Source organism: Neophocaena asiaeorientalis, unplaced genomic scaffold (genome assembly GCF_003031525.2).
Source record: "Neophocaena asiaeorientalis asiaeorientalis breed wild unplaced genomic scaffold, Neophocaena_asiaeorientalis_V1.1 scaffold543, whole genome shotgun sequence".
Classification (NCBI taxonomy): domain Eukaryota; kingdom Metazoa; phylum Chordata; class Mammalia; order Artiodactyla; family Phocoenidae; genus Neophocaena; species Neophocaena asiaeorientalis.
This window is the reverse complement of record NW_020173671.1, coordinates 1,783,052-1,797,656: the sequence shown is the minus strand read 5'-3', so window position 1 is coordinate 1,797,656 and position 14,605 is coordinate 1,783,052. Positions and strand designations below refer to the sequence as shown.

Below are 14,605 nucleotides of genomic sequence, written 5' to 3'. Positions count from 1 at the left end.
AATGAATGAGGGTCCTGTGGAATTCTGTGTTTTGTTGAATCACGCGTATCTGAAGGGACAGTAAACGGATTTTCACTGGAATGAACCCAGTGCAGAGAAGCCGTGCTGAGATCCTCCGGAGCAGAAGGGTTTGTACCCAGTGACCCCTGCCCTCCACAGTGTACATGTTCTGTTATGTGATTTGTCACCCCTGGGTGTCTGTGGAGGTAAATCCTGTGTCGCTGATGTCTGGGGCTGGGGGAGTCAGTGATCAACTAGACCCCGGGCAGGGCAGGAGAACGCCTGGTTCCCGAAGCTCAGGTCAAAAAACCGATTCTTTGCTACATTCTGAGTTTCCAAGGCCCTCTGCTTCCTTTCATAGATATATATTTTTTAACATCTTTATTGGAGCATAATTGCTTTACAATGGTGTGTTAGTTTCTGCTTTATAGCAAAGTGAATCAGCTATACGTATACATATGTCCCCGTATCTCCCTTTATATTTTTTGTGTTGATCTTATTCAAGTACAACATATATATACAGAAAAGTACCCAAACCCTAAGTGTGCAGCTTAAGGAACTTTTAGACAATGAACACAGCTGTGTAACCATCCCTTAGTTCAGGGTGTCTCATTTCCATCTATCTTTCCTCTTATAAAACAAATTTGGGTGGATTTTAATTCCTCCGTATATTGAAATAATCTGTTTACAGGTCTGTTCCCCTCTTATGAATTATAAATTATTTCTTTGCAACATGAACTGTCCTCTGTACATTCCAGCATCTAAAACAATCGTTGGCAAATAGAACCCCCAATACACATGTGTGTATATGTATGTGTATACATACACATGTATGTTTATACAAGTATGCACACACACATTACCTGACTTAGCCCTGGCATCCTTCACCTCTGAATCCTGTCCAGAGTCCTCAGGAATGGGTCTCGATATGCATCAAGGAAAGGCAACAAGGAAAACCGACACAGACTAGGAAAAAATTGTCAGAAAGAAGAGAGAAACCAAAACCATCGGGCACAGCAATGGAACAGAGCCATCCTGGGTGTTGTCCACACGTCACCTCTTATGTTCTAGCTCTACGCAGTGGTGCAGCGAGGAAGACAATAGCATTAGTATCCTCATTTCCAGATGATGGCCGTGACATTCAGAAGGTTTATGTGTGTGCCTGAAGCTGCACACAAGTCAGAAGCAGAACTGAGGTTCAGACTCAGGGCTGTCCAACTTCAAACCCGTCATGCTGCCTTTCTGGAGGCGTGGTGGGGCCTACATTCTCTTCTCCCCTTCTCCCTCCCCGAGCGAGGCTGTCAGAGGGCAGGGCGCTGGGGCATTTTGTGGAGGAGTAAAGGGGCTGTAAACGCTGAGATGAAGCCATGGAGGGAACACTCTTCTCTGATTCACGGATGGATGAGGGCAAGTGCAAGCTACACTCGGCCTGAAACTAGATGTGGTTCCAAGTGTGGCTTCTACGTGGAACCGAGGAGACTGCAGAGGCCCCCGAGGTGAAGGCGGGCCGGGACTAGCTCTGATCTAGACTGTGACTTTCACACCCCAGGTTTCCCAGAAGGGTCCCCGACCCCATAAATGCATTCATACTGGTCTTAGTTCTCAATTCTTGGACTAGAAAATACCATTATTTCAGGGTTAGGTGAAGCTTCAGGCACCTTTCTTTTTTTTTTTTAATTTTAATCATGCTTTATTATTTGACCTACATGCTATTTATGATTGTATTGATTAATTTTAAATTCTTTTTTCTTTTTCTTTTTTTTTTTTTTAAACCCCACATTTGTTTATTTATTTATTTTTTTTGGCTGTGCTGGGTCTTCGTTTCTGCGCGAGGGCTTTCTCTAGTTGTGGCAAGCGGGGGCCACTCTTCATCGCGGTGCGCGGGCCTCTCACTATCGCGGCCTTTCTTGTTGCGGAGCACAGGCTCCAGACGCGCACGCTCAGTAGTTGTGGCTCACGGGCCCAGCCGCTCCACGGCGTGTGCGATCTTCCCAGACCAGGGCTCGAACCCGTGTCCCCTGCAGCGGCAGTCGGACTCTCAACCACTGCGCCACCAGGGAAGCCCTTGTTTTTTTAATATAGATGATGTAGAATATTGCATTCGTTTCAGGTATACAGCAGTGATTCAGTTGTGAGTTTTGTTGTTTTTTTTTGCAGATTCTATTATAGGTTGTTACAAGATATCGAACATAATTCCCTGTGCTATGCAGTCAGTTCTCGTTGCTTACCTATTTTATGTATGGAAGTTTGTATCTGTTAATCTCATACTCCTAATTTGTCCCTCCCCGCCTCCTTTGGTAATCACAAGTTTGTCTCCTAGGATTGTAAATCTGTATTGTATATACATTCATTTGTATTATTTTTATATTCCACATATAAGCGGTATCATATGGTATGGGTCTTTGACTTATTTCACTAAGCATAATAATCTCTAGGTCCAGCCATGTTGCTGCAAATGGCAACATTTCTCTCTCTATATATATCACATCTTCTTAAGCCAGCCACCTGTTAATGGGCACTTGGTTTGTTTCCACGTCTTGGCTATTGTAAATAGTGCTGCTATGAATTTTGGGGTGCATGTATCTTTTCAAACTAGTGTTTTCATTTTTTTCTAGAAATATACCCAGGAGTGGGATTGCTGGATCATGTGGCAGCTCTACTTTTAGTTTTTTAAGGAACCTCCATACTGTTCTCCATAGCAGCTACTATCTCTCTCCACTTCTAATCCTACTGAGTTTCCTTAAGTAATTAAAATATTTGACATTTGGGATACGTTCTTAGTATTCTCAATCACTAAAGATAACGAGAGTGATCTTCTCAAGAGTCTGTTGTTGAGATGCAGCGTGGTATTTTGTTCTCCCAACAGTCCTGCAAGATGAGACCGTTGTGACCATTTTAGAGATGAGGAAGCTAAGGCTCAGAAACGTGGAAGCACTTGACGAAAGAGGAACAGCTCCAAACTGCTCTTTCCCATAGTTCACGTCACACTTCCAAGTGTTTCATTCTGCAACAGGCTCCATTCCGTTTAACAGATTTTCTGTGCTCTTCACCCCCAACTGGAAAGGGAAGGCCAGATGGCTCACTGCCACACCGGTCTGCGCTACATGGAAGCTACCTGATGGGAGGGTTATAGGAAGAGAAGGCGAGGGTGTTCGTGCTGAAATCCCAGGTCCCAATCCCTAATGCCCAGCCCCCAAACTGCAGAGGAATCTCTAATAGTGAGGCACCCGGGAGAGCTTTAAAAGGCTTGGCAGGAACTCTGAAATCAGACCCGGCCAGCATGTGTTCCTGAATATCAGAAGAGACACTATATTTACCCCGAAAGCCCTGTAGTGCACAGAGAGCTATAAATAGCCATTAGGGCCCAAGCAAGTGGCCTTAACACATGGCTTTCCTTCCAAAAATGCAGACCCATTTTAATTAAATTTGTAATTAACCTTTGGGAGGGCAGGCCGGATTCCATCTGCTTCTGGAGACACCGTGAGTAATTTTCTCTTCATTGGCCATTTGGGGATTAGCGTGCCGGCCAGGTGTTCTAGGAAGCAGCCCTCTGGGAGTCTGCACAGAGCCCGGCTCCCTGGACAGCGGGCTCCGGGCTTGGGGCATGAGTGCAGCCGGAAGCCTCAGGCCTCCCCCTGCCCCGTGTCCCAATCAGAGTCTCTTTGCAGAGCGGATTCCTTCTTCCCATTTTCCCCCAGCACAAGATGGGAGTCCCAGCTGTCCTCATGCTGCCCCTGGTGCTCCTGGGAATCAGCGGCCTCCTCTTCGTCTACCAGGAGGTGTCCAATCTGTGGTCCAAGTCAGCCGTGCAGAACAAGGTGGTGGTCATCACCGATGCCATCTCAGGACTGGGCAAGGGTAAGCGAGTTTGCCCCCTCTTGTGCCCACTCCTGCCCTGAAGGATGAGAGGCAACAGGGTGGCGTATGGGTGAGCCCACTAGGCAGGTCGGGGGTGGATCGAGGCTGTGTTCTCTCCCAGCATCTGTCATTAACCAGCAAGTGTCTTCTTTCTTGGAGGCTGCAGCTTTCTCGCCTGAGACACGAGGGGATTGGAGTATCTGAGGCTGCAAACTCACAGTCTAAGGGCCAAAATCGGTCTGCAGATTTGTTTTGCCTCCAGAGGGGTTTCTAGAAATTTCGAAATGCAAAGCCCTCAGCTGGGGCAGTGAACTGGTGACGAGGCCAAACTTGGGGGTGGGGTTGGAGTCTTGGCTCCCCCACTTACCAGCTGGTGGTGCACTGCTCAGCCTTGGGTTTCTCATCTGAAAGCAAGGATACTAATACTTTCTGCCTCATAATGCTGTTGTGATGAGTAAACGAATTAATAGATGGAGATCACTTAGAACAGTGCCTGGAACTAGAGTGGGCACCTCTCAAGAGTTAGCAACGGTGATAATTATGCAGAACGTGCAAACACCAGTGTGCCACACACCCCACTAGTCCCTATTGTCTCACACTCGGCCTGATTCTCTCAACCACATCACCTCCTGGCCTTGAAGGCATTTACGTTTGCAACTCCTGAATCAGATGGTCTCAGAGGGCCCTTCTGCTGGCGGCATGTGTGACATAAGAGATAGTAAATGCCCTTAGGTTTTTAAGATTCTCTCTCATCCCTAACAATGGTAGCGCAGCCCCATGTGTCACATAGTTTGGGTATCATTTTTGCTGTTGTTTCTGTTATTTTTAATCAAATGTCAAACCCACCAGCCAAACACTCATTAGGTCACTCAACCAGTATCTGTTGAGTCCTCTACATCCTGAAATGAGCACTGCCCCTTCCAAAGAGGCCCGCTGGTGGGCTGGGTACCCACTCCCATGGTGCTACCATTACGAGAACATTTGTAACCTCCCATCTGGGAATTCTCTCGGATTCTCCTTCCCCTGGGCACCCCAAAAGCAGCCCATCTGCATGCTTCAAGAATGGGTTCCATTTCAGTGGGTGATCGACCTGGGTTCACCACACGAGATAAAAAAGAAAGAGTAAGGCAGTAAAACTAGGTTCTTATGTGGCCCCTATGTGGGTCCCAGAAGCAGTTCCCAAGGAGGATATCCAGAATCACTAGACTCTATACTCACAAGGGACAGGGGAACGCAAATTCCATCTTCCACGGGGACAAACCAGGCACACACGTTTGCCAGTCAGACCAGACACAAGACAACAGAGAGTAGTGGGTGCCCTAGGGAAATGGAGCAAAGACACCCACCCAGGGACATGCAGAGTCAGTCTTTGGGGAAGACCGTTCTTCAAGCAGAACATGCCCACCTAGCATCAGGACAGCTGCCAACCTGAGACCCCCTCGTCACCTTCATTCCCTGGCACCTCGATGGCTCCTCCCTTTTGGACGGTCCCTAAGGCGCTGGTTTCTGGGTCCCACGGCTCCTCACAGAAATACACTACCGTTAGTGGCGTATCTGGGTATTTCTCAGTCGGTCCAGGGCACAGACTCTCTTGGTGACTGATCCATGGGTGTGTGAAAGGCACGTGCGTTCTGCTGCCCATGAATGAAGTGAGTTACAAATGTCGATTCGATCCTGTTGGTTGAGAAGGCTGCTCTATAACTGTCCTGATTTCCTGTCTTACTAGACGGGACTTCTATCTATTGCTGAGAGATGTATATTTGGTTTAGTAGTCTTGTTTATTTATTTTTAAAAGTCTCATTCTATTATAAGCAAACACTGTACAAATCAGGTGTCCAGGAAATATATCTCAGGAGCACAATGGCGTTTTCAGAGGAATATGGTCTAGTCTTTGTCATGACTAGTGTCACTGATCTTTTTCACTGTCTCTTACGGACTCACCCTAGAAAGAAATGCAAAGCAGAAAAAAAATAAAGTCCGAGTATTTAGAAGTAGCTTGAGAAGCTGGGCACGGGTGACCTTAAATAAACGCTTAGCCAGGACATGCTGCTGACCACAGCGATTCTGGGTTCAAAGTGCTCCGTTTCTCAGGTCCAAGGCAAGAAAAAAGTGAAGGGCACCAAGCGGATGATGTAGGCTACACACAGCCCACGGTACATGCCCAGTCCCACAGAACCTGACTGAACTCAGCAGGTAGCTCTGGACAGCATCAAGGAATCCAGTTCCAAGCTGTCTGAAACCAGACAGATAGAGATCAGGACTTCTAACCCTCACCCCAAACCCACACAATTCGGCCAAGTCAGGGATGGGGTCACCTTGGACCCATTGTGTCTGCAGTAAGAGTGACTCTCAAAATACGTAACCACTGTACTTGAACTGTTTCAGAGACCACAGACCCTGCCTATGTTTCATCACCTCTAAGATGCACGGTTTTTCCCCTTTGAACGTTTCTGAAATTGAGCTAACTGTCTCTCAGTCAACGGCATCTTACAATTGTCACGGGCCATCCTTGTGCATTTTAATATCTCTGAAATCAGAAAGCCTCTTGCAGGCGGGTGGCATCTTAGGTTTGAGGAACTATGGAAATAAGGGCTCCATGTATTAATATGTTTGCTGAGTGAAAAAGAACAAGCCTGGCGTCCACGTGCTTGATACAAGATATAGGTTGTGCTGAGCTGATAAAGAATAAAATAAGAACACCTGGGTATTATACCTAATGCCTGGCCTTGGCAGAAAGGACCTACTTGGGAGCGTGCCTTTGGGCTGCACCAAAGCAGTGATGCACCACTGGGCTCCAGCCTCCCGGGTCCACCTGGCAAAGGTGAGGTGTCAGCAGAGAAGGGGGGGGAAATGGGTGATGGTAACAAACACCCATGGCTGCCTCTCCCAAGAAGGTCAAGGCCACGGGTTTGGTCTGGCTCCTGGCCACAGACCCTCACCCTGCCCCAGTGGCCAGCCTGGAAGAGTGCCCGTCATCAGGGACAGTAGAGCCCCAACCTGCTCCTTTGTCAGCAGCGGAACAAGGCACCCAACGGGAATGTCAGCACTTGGGGCCCCTCCTGGCTTCACCACTCACCAGCGGCAGGGTGGTGGGTGACTCCGCTCCGCTCACTGAACCACGCCCCTCTGGTTTGTGAAACATGACCTCCACGAATGCCCACACCCAGCGCAGCTGCTGCCGCCACTCAGAATTACAGCCCAAACGCGCGTGGAGGGTAGGCATTCCCCCTCCAGGTGAAGTTTCTTTTAGCGAATTGTGTCATTATAGGAACCACATATATTAAAGAGGATTTTTCAAGAAAAAAGAACCGAAAACACACCCAGAACCCCACCCACTCAGGAACTCTTCATCCTATTTCCTTCCAGCAACTTTATGATGCTGAGATGTATCACCATCAGGGGGCAAGCACACATGGGGGGAGGGGTATAGGGAGACAGCCCACCCCGGGTCTCTCATGCAGAAGGGAAAGTCTTCCTTTGCATCTTGATTTAAAAAGAAAAAAATCAGACAGTCTCGTAGCTTTTCTGATCACTATTAGATTATACCAAACCCTTTGGTCACAATAAATTCCCAAACATAGCTTTGATTCAGAAACTGCAGTGCCCAGTCCAATACATTGATAAACGTGTCTGTTTTCGTTGAAGTTCAAGTTTCCTTCTCCCTTCCCATACCTGCCCCCAGCTAGGGCGAGTTGCTGGCCAGTTTGCTGCTCTTTCTGACCCCTCTGGGGGTGGAGGGGCAGGAAGGAGAGGAGAGAAGGAAGACAGGAAAAATTCTCAGCTGACTGACACTCTTAGAAGCCGGCTTCGAGCTCCATGCCTGGCACACATTTAAAACCGAGTGGAGGGCTTCCCTGGTGGCGCAGTGGTTGGGAGTCCACCTGCCGATGCAGGGGACACGGGTTCGTGCCCCAGTCCGGGAGGATCCCACATGCCGCGGAGCGGCTGGGCCCGTGAGCCATGGCCGCTGAGCCTGCGTGTCCAGAGCCTGTGCTCCGCAACGGGGGAAGCCACGGCAGTGGGAGGCCCGCGTACCGCAAAAAAAAACAAAAACAAAACCGAGTGGATTCTTTCTCTCATGGGCTCTATTGTGGGTCCTTCAGAGGTGCCCCCTGGGCTATTCACCTGCACTTGCCGCGGGGCAGGTGCACTCCCCTTGCTCAGTTCCCGTGCCACCCCTGGTTTGGGGCAGTCTGTGCACGTACGCCCTGCGTTAGAGTCCCACTGCCCTTCTCAGAGGTCTTCTTGGGCAGAATTCAAGAGCTCCCAGCCAGCTCATAATTCACCTCTGGTCCAAGTGGTTGTGGTGGATGGGAGGGTCCTTCAGTAAAGAGACCAACCTCTGGGGCAGCCCCAGCTCTCCTCCCTCTACTCTGGGATAGTTGGTGACGCCCATGAGATTCCCCAGGTGCAACTCAGACATCACTCCAGGCTCCCGGCTGCAGGGAACTCACAGTGTGTGTTCAAATGGTCACTCTCTTCTCTCTAGGATGGAGATAAGGGGCAAAAACTCACCTAACGGTGTTCTCTCCACAAACGCCCTCTTTCCAAGTCCCCTCTCTCCTCTGCCTTATCCGTTTGCATCCTATTAGGAGTAAAGGGTATTCATGAAACAGGGTTTCAGTAATTTTCTTTGACAATCTGCATCTTGGACTGTCACTTTGGAATTTTATATCTGATCTTGGAAATCCCAATTTTAAATCTTGTTACATAATCATAGGTGCAATTGAACAACCAATAACACAGAGTCAAGTGTTATGGCACTGTGTTAGACACACTGTTTGAATCTTTTAAAAAAAAACTTACTATATTGTGAGATTTCCATGTTGGTAGACCCACTTCTGCAACATCAGTTTTAAAGCCTTTGAAATAACCGATATATAGATACTCCATCCCTAACCAACATCTCCAACTCTTTATTATTATGATATTGAGATAAATAATAGTTTAACTATTCCATGCAGACATTCTTAATTATCTCCTTCGAATAAATGTCCATAAATAAAATAACTGGGCCATGCTTACTTTTAAGGATTCTTTTAATTTTTCTTCCAAAAGACTGTAGCAATTTACACTACAACCAGCAGTGAATATGTGATTATTACCAATTTTTTTTTTTTTTTGCGGTACGCGGGCCTCTCACCGTTGTGGCCTCTCCTGTTGCGGAGCACAGGCTCCAGACGCGCAGGCTCAGCGGCCATGGCTCACGGGCCCAGCAGCTCTGCGGCACGTGGGATCTTCCCAGACTGGGGCACGAACCCGTGTCCCCGGCGTCGGCAGGCGGACTCTCAACCACTGCGCCACCAGGGAAGCCCACCAATTTTGTTTTGATTGTCATCTTTTAACTTGCATTTCTTTATTATTGGCTTACACATCTCACTAGCCAATTTCCTTATTAGGGCCTTTATTGATTTACAAGAGTTCTTTGTGGATTAAATAAATTAACCCCTTTTCTGACATATGTATTATAAACAGATTTCCTCAATTTATCTCCCTCTTAATTTTTATTTGTGTTTTCTTCTGTAAGGAAGGATTTTTTTTTAAGGATAAAAACCTGTAAATAATTTGTATTATTTCTTCCTTCAGTGTTGTGCTTAAAAGATCTTTCCCCAAAACAATATATCTCTATTTTCTTCTAGGTCTTTTATGGTTCTATTTTTACGTTTAGTTATTTAATACATTTGGTATATTGTACTTAGATTTTTTCCCTCTCAAATAGTTATCCAGTGGGCCAAAAACCTCTTTTAAATAATATGTTCTTTTCCCGCTGATTCAACGTGCTAACTTTACCATATGCTAAATTCTTATGAATACTGGGCTCTATTTTTTTTATATATATATATATATTTTTTTTACTTTTGGCTGCGTTGGGTCTTCATTGCTGCGCGCGGGCTTCCTCTAGTTGTGGCGAGCGGGGGCTACTCTTCGTTGTGATGTGCGGGCTTCTCATCGTGGTGGCTTCTCTTGCTGCAGAGCACGGGCTCTAGGCGCCCGGGCCTCAGTAGTTGTGGCATGAAGGCTCAGTAGTTGTGGCTCACGGGCTCTAGAGCGCAGGCTCAGTAGTTGTGGCGCACGGGCTTAATTGCTCCACGGCACGTGGGATCTTCCCAGACTAGGGCTCGAACCCGTGTCCCCTGCATTGGCAGACAGATTCTTAACCACTGCACCACCAGGGAAGCCCCACACAGTTATTTCTTGATTCAAGTTTCCCTCTGTCAGCAGAACTGACCACAACTTCCCCTGACCACAGAGACCTCCCCTCCCTAGAGCCTCCTCCTTTCCTTCTCCATCAGCCCCTCCTGCCTTCACTTCTGCTCCCATCTGGCTTAGACTGAATGGTCCAGCACATCAATTGCTCCCTCTCCAATACCACAATTCCCCTGCCCACAATGCCCACTTCTCAAACCCCTGCCAACTGTTCTGTCCAGCTGGCCCCCTTCTCTCCATCTGCTCCAGCTGTTGAGACTTGCAGGAGAAAATCACACAAACGTAAGATCATTTAGAGCCATGGCACACAGGATTTCCAGCCCCTAGTGGGCACCCAGTACTGCCCAACTACCCTTTGGCATCCCCAGGCAGCCCGGGTCACCAGTGCTTGGTGTAAAAATGGGACAGTAATAGCTACTCCCCTGTAGTAGGTGTTGTTGGTGCCCCTCCTAGATTCCTGTACCTGGCCAGTTCATCCATCCCCAGGTCCTATGAGTGTTGGTGGCCACGGCTCATAGACTTGCCCTCTGCAAGAGGACACCCTTTGTACCCACCCCCGGAGGGAGGCAGCCCACCATCGGCGACTGGTTGACACACGTGTACAAAAGACAGTCCCCTTGCATCCAGGTGGGACAGTCTTGCAGCTGGGTTTACAGTCCAGAGCCTTCCTTGGGTCCAGCCAAAGCTAGACTCTATCCTTCCCCTTCCCCTACCCCATGCCCTTACTCCCTGACAGATTTTCTCTGAAGAACACTCTCCCTGAATTAATCCTGGCCGCCTGAATCCCTGTCTTAGATTCTGCTTTTAGGGAACCCAACCTAAGAAACTGCTGCATGGGATGACTGAGAATTAAATGAGCTAATATATGGGAATCCCTTTCAATAGCTACCCAAGCAAGTAAACTGTCAAAATCTGTTAGCTTTTATTGTTCTTAAATATCACTGTTATTGCCACATAAGAATAATTGTATCTACCAACTACTTCCCAGTTAAGAACATTGGATGAGGGACTTCCCTGGCAGGCCAGTGGTTAAGACTCCACACTTCCACTGTAGGGGGCACAGGTTCAATCCCTGGTTGGGGAACTAAGATCTTGCATGCCACGCGGTATGGCCCAAAAAAAAAAAAAAAAAAAAAAAAAAAGAACACTGGGTGAGGCAGAAATTCATCCAGAGTAAAACTTACTAGACAGCAGGCAGGTTTCCTTTCTTAATAAAAAGAACCCTGGCTGGAGTATCGACCCACAGAGAAAACGTGGAGGAAACTAGTGACATTTGGGCTGAAAAAACATGGCAGCTGTCTCCAATATCTTCAGATTGAGATATATTTAGAGCTGTGCTTCTGGGGGTCTTGTTTGATAGAGTCATCTTTCTGTCCAGTTTAAGAAAGAATGTCCTAATAATCAGAACTACCCAATGGAGGAGGGGTTATTTCACACCGCTGTGAGATGCCCTTCACAGGAGGCAACCGTGCTGAGGCTGGAAACAAGAAGAAATTCCAGAGCAAGTTGAATGCAATGACCTCTAAAGGAACTCATGGCTCTAAGGCTTTTGAATTCTTTGAATCCTTGAATTTGTAAGAAAGAGGGGCTCTCCATCAGTGGTTTCATGCACAGTGTGCCCTGTCCTCCTTCCTTCTTCCCCTCAGAGTGTGCTCGGGTGTTCCATACCAGCGGGGCCAGGCTGGTGCTGTGCGGAAAGAACTGGGAGAGGCTTCAGAGTCTACACGATGCCCTGATCAGTGTGGCTGACCCCAGCAAGGTAAGGCCTTCTGGCAGCCGGCATGGGCAACCCCTGGACACCCTTAGCCTTCGTTGCGTGTTACAGGGCAGCTCTTTCAGTGAGATTTCGGTGAAATTTTGCTTTGGAGAAATGTAATTTTTTTAATGTATTTTTAAAATTTTAATTTAATTTATTTTTGGCTGCATTGGGTCTTCGTTTCTGCTTGGGCTTTCTCTAGTTGGGGCAAGCGGGGGCTACTCTTCATTGCCGGCGCACGGGCTTCTCATTGTGGTGGTTTCTCTTGTTGCGGAGCCGGGCTCTAGGCGTGCAGGCTTCAGTAGTTGTGGCACATGGGCTCTAGAGCGCAGGCTCAGTAGTTGTGGCGCAGGGGCTTAGTTGCTCCAAGGCATGTGGGATCTTCCTGGATCGGGGATTGAACCCATGTCCCCTGCATTGGCAGGCGGATTCTTAACCACTGCGCCACCAGGGGAGTCCGGGGAAACATAATCTTGACACAGGTAAGTCTGCCAAGTTGGGGGTTGGCTCATTTTGACCCCTCAGCGTGCCTCTAGCCTCTGAGCCTCCCCCACACCCCGCCCATTCTATTTAAGTCAGATTCAAAGAGGATCCAGAAAATATGGTATGTCACAGATATGGGCTCTGTTTATAAACACTCATGGCTGATTTTTTAATTAATACTTCAAATAATATTTCCTTCAAAGAGGGAATTCCCTGGCAGTCCAGTGGTTAGGACTTGGCGCTTTCACTGCCATGGCCCAGGTTCAATCTCTGGTCAGGACACTAAGATCCCGCAAGCCAAAAAAAAAAAATTTTTTTCCTTCAAAGAAATCAGGGATGTGAAGTCCCCTTCCATGAAGTTACACAGGAGGTGAACACATTTCAATGCAGCTGGGGTTTTCAAAGCATTTCTGGAGCATTGTTTAAGAAATTGCTTTCAGGGGCTTCCCTGGTGGAGCAGTGGTTAAGAATCCGCCTGCTGATGCAGGGGACACGGGTTCGAGCCCTGGTCTGGGAAGATCCCACATGCCGCGGAGCAACGAAGCCCGTGTGCCACAACTACTGAGCCCACGTGCCACAACTACTGAAGCCCGCACGCCTAGAGCCAGTGCTCCGCAACAAGAGAAGCCAAGGCAATGAGAAGCCCACACACCACAATGAAGAGTAGCCCTCGCTCGCTGCAACTAGAGAAAGCCTGTGCGCAGCAACAAAGACCCAACACAGCCAAAAATAAATAAATAAATGAATTTATTTGAAAAAAAGAAAAAGACATTGCCTTCATAGAGTTCTCTTCAGGATTTTTTTTTTTTTTTTTGATCTTTTCCCTTGATGTTGAATTTGATTTTGGAAATAGCCAAAAATCATTCAGAACTAACTCTGGTATTTGAGGAGATGGAGCGACCAGGGTAACACAACATAGTCCAAGGTATGTTTCTTGGGATCTTATTGGGTATTGGTTATTAAGTAGTAAAAACGAGGTTCTGAAGTCAACTGTGTGGGAAATACTGAGTTAGGCCGAGCTTGTCTGACTAATTTCTTTACTGCAGGACTTTTCAGGGCCTTTGCTATGCAAATGTGCATTGTGTTATCTGCAAAAAGAACATATGATAGTCTGCATTTCCCAAGCAAATTTGACCAGGGAGCCTTTTTTTAAGGCCGTATCTCAGGGCTAGTGTTTGTCAAACACCGGGATTGCATTCACCATATGGTAAAATCAATTTTTCCATCTGTATCCCTTCTAACCCATGAGAATCCTGACGATATCAAATGTTTAGGGCTGAACACAAACGCCTGGCACATAGATGGTGTTCCAAAAAAATTGTGTTGACTGTATGATTTTGGCCAAAACTTAAACGTGGCTACAAAGTACTGGGCAGATTCTCTTGTGGCTTGGAAGCCAGTTTGAAAGCGATTTCCAAAAAAGAGCTCAGAAGTGTTATAAGAAATGACATCACCAGCAGAATCAATGCATGGCCTCCACTTGGATTTCTCAGGTCCGGCCCCTTGACCAGAAGTTCAGACTTATGACTGCATGTTTGCGTGTTGGGAATGTTGTTGTTGCTCTGGTCCCCAAGGATGCATTTTCTCCATCAATTTCCTTCCTCCCAGAGTCATCTCTGCTTCTTCCTCATCATTTGTTTGTAGTCATTCCATGAGCTCTGAGTTTCAAAATGGGTGGCTCTCAGATTGAAGGGTCCCAAGGTCTGCGGGGATGTACCCACATGTGTCTTGACTCTCTCATTGGTCCAGCAGACATTCACCCCAAAGCTGGTCCTCTTGGATCTCTCGGACATCAGCTGTGTCCAGGATGTGGCCAAAGAGGTCCTGGATTGCTATGGCTGCGTGGACATCCTCATCAACAATGCCAGCATGAAGGTGAAGGGGCCTGCCCATAAGATTTCTCTGGAACTCGACAAAAAGATCATGGATGCCAATTACTTTGGACCCATCACACTGACCAAAGGTCTCGTGAGTTTGACCTTCCCACTGGCTGCTAGAGGGGGCTCTGTTATATTTCCAGACAGTCATCCAATTCTGGATGGAGCCTCCAGCCCCTCTTTCAGAATAATCCCTGCTTATTTGGTGAAAGCTTTCAGCATCTGACTGTAAATGTTGATGAAAGAAAAGGGATTGTGAAAGTCTCTGACTGGTATATTCCAACCTTCCTCTCCATCAAGCCCCCTCCCCAAGCCCTGCCCTTTTCTCCTCCTTTCTTACTCATATCCATGGCTCCCCTCCAATCCCATCCCACATCTCTGGACCATTGTCTTCATCCCCTGCAGTTCTTTTTTTTTTTTTTTT

General features: G+C 47.4%; 1 protein-coding gene across 3 annotated transcripts in view; it reads left to right on the top strand.

Moving 5' to 3' along the window:
• Positions 1-3,356: 3,356 nt before the first annotated feature.
• DHRS7C (dehydrogenase/reductase 7C) overlaps positions 3,357-14,605 on the top strand; it is a 17,610-nt gene continuing 6,361 nt past the window's right edge. Inside the window, exons 1-4 of one of the 3 annotated variants that reach the window (XM_024748470.1) lie at positions 3,357-3,480; positions 3,699-3,858; positions 11,712-11,824; positions 14,057-14,267. In XM_024748470.1, the coding sequence (XP_024604238.1) occupies positions 3,705-3,858; positions 11,712-11,824; positions 14,057-14,267 (478 nt within the window). In that variant the 5' untranslated portion in view covers positions 3,357-3,480; positions 3,699-3,704. Of the gene's footprint in view, positions 3,481-3,698; positions 3,859-11,711; positions 11,825-14,053; positions 14,268-14,605 lie in introns of those variants that run through there. The other 2 variants (XM_024748469.1, XM_024748468.1) reach the window with 2 other exon arrangements.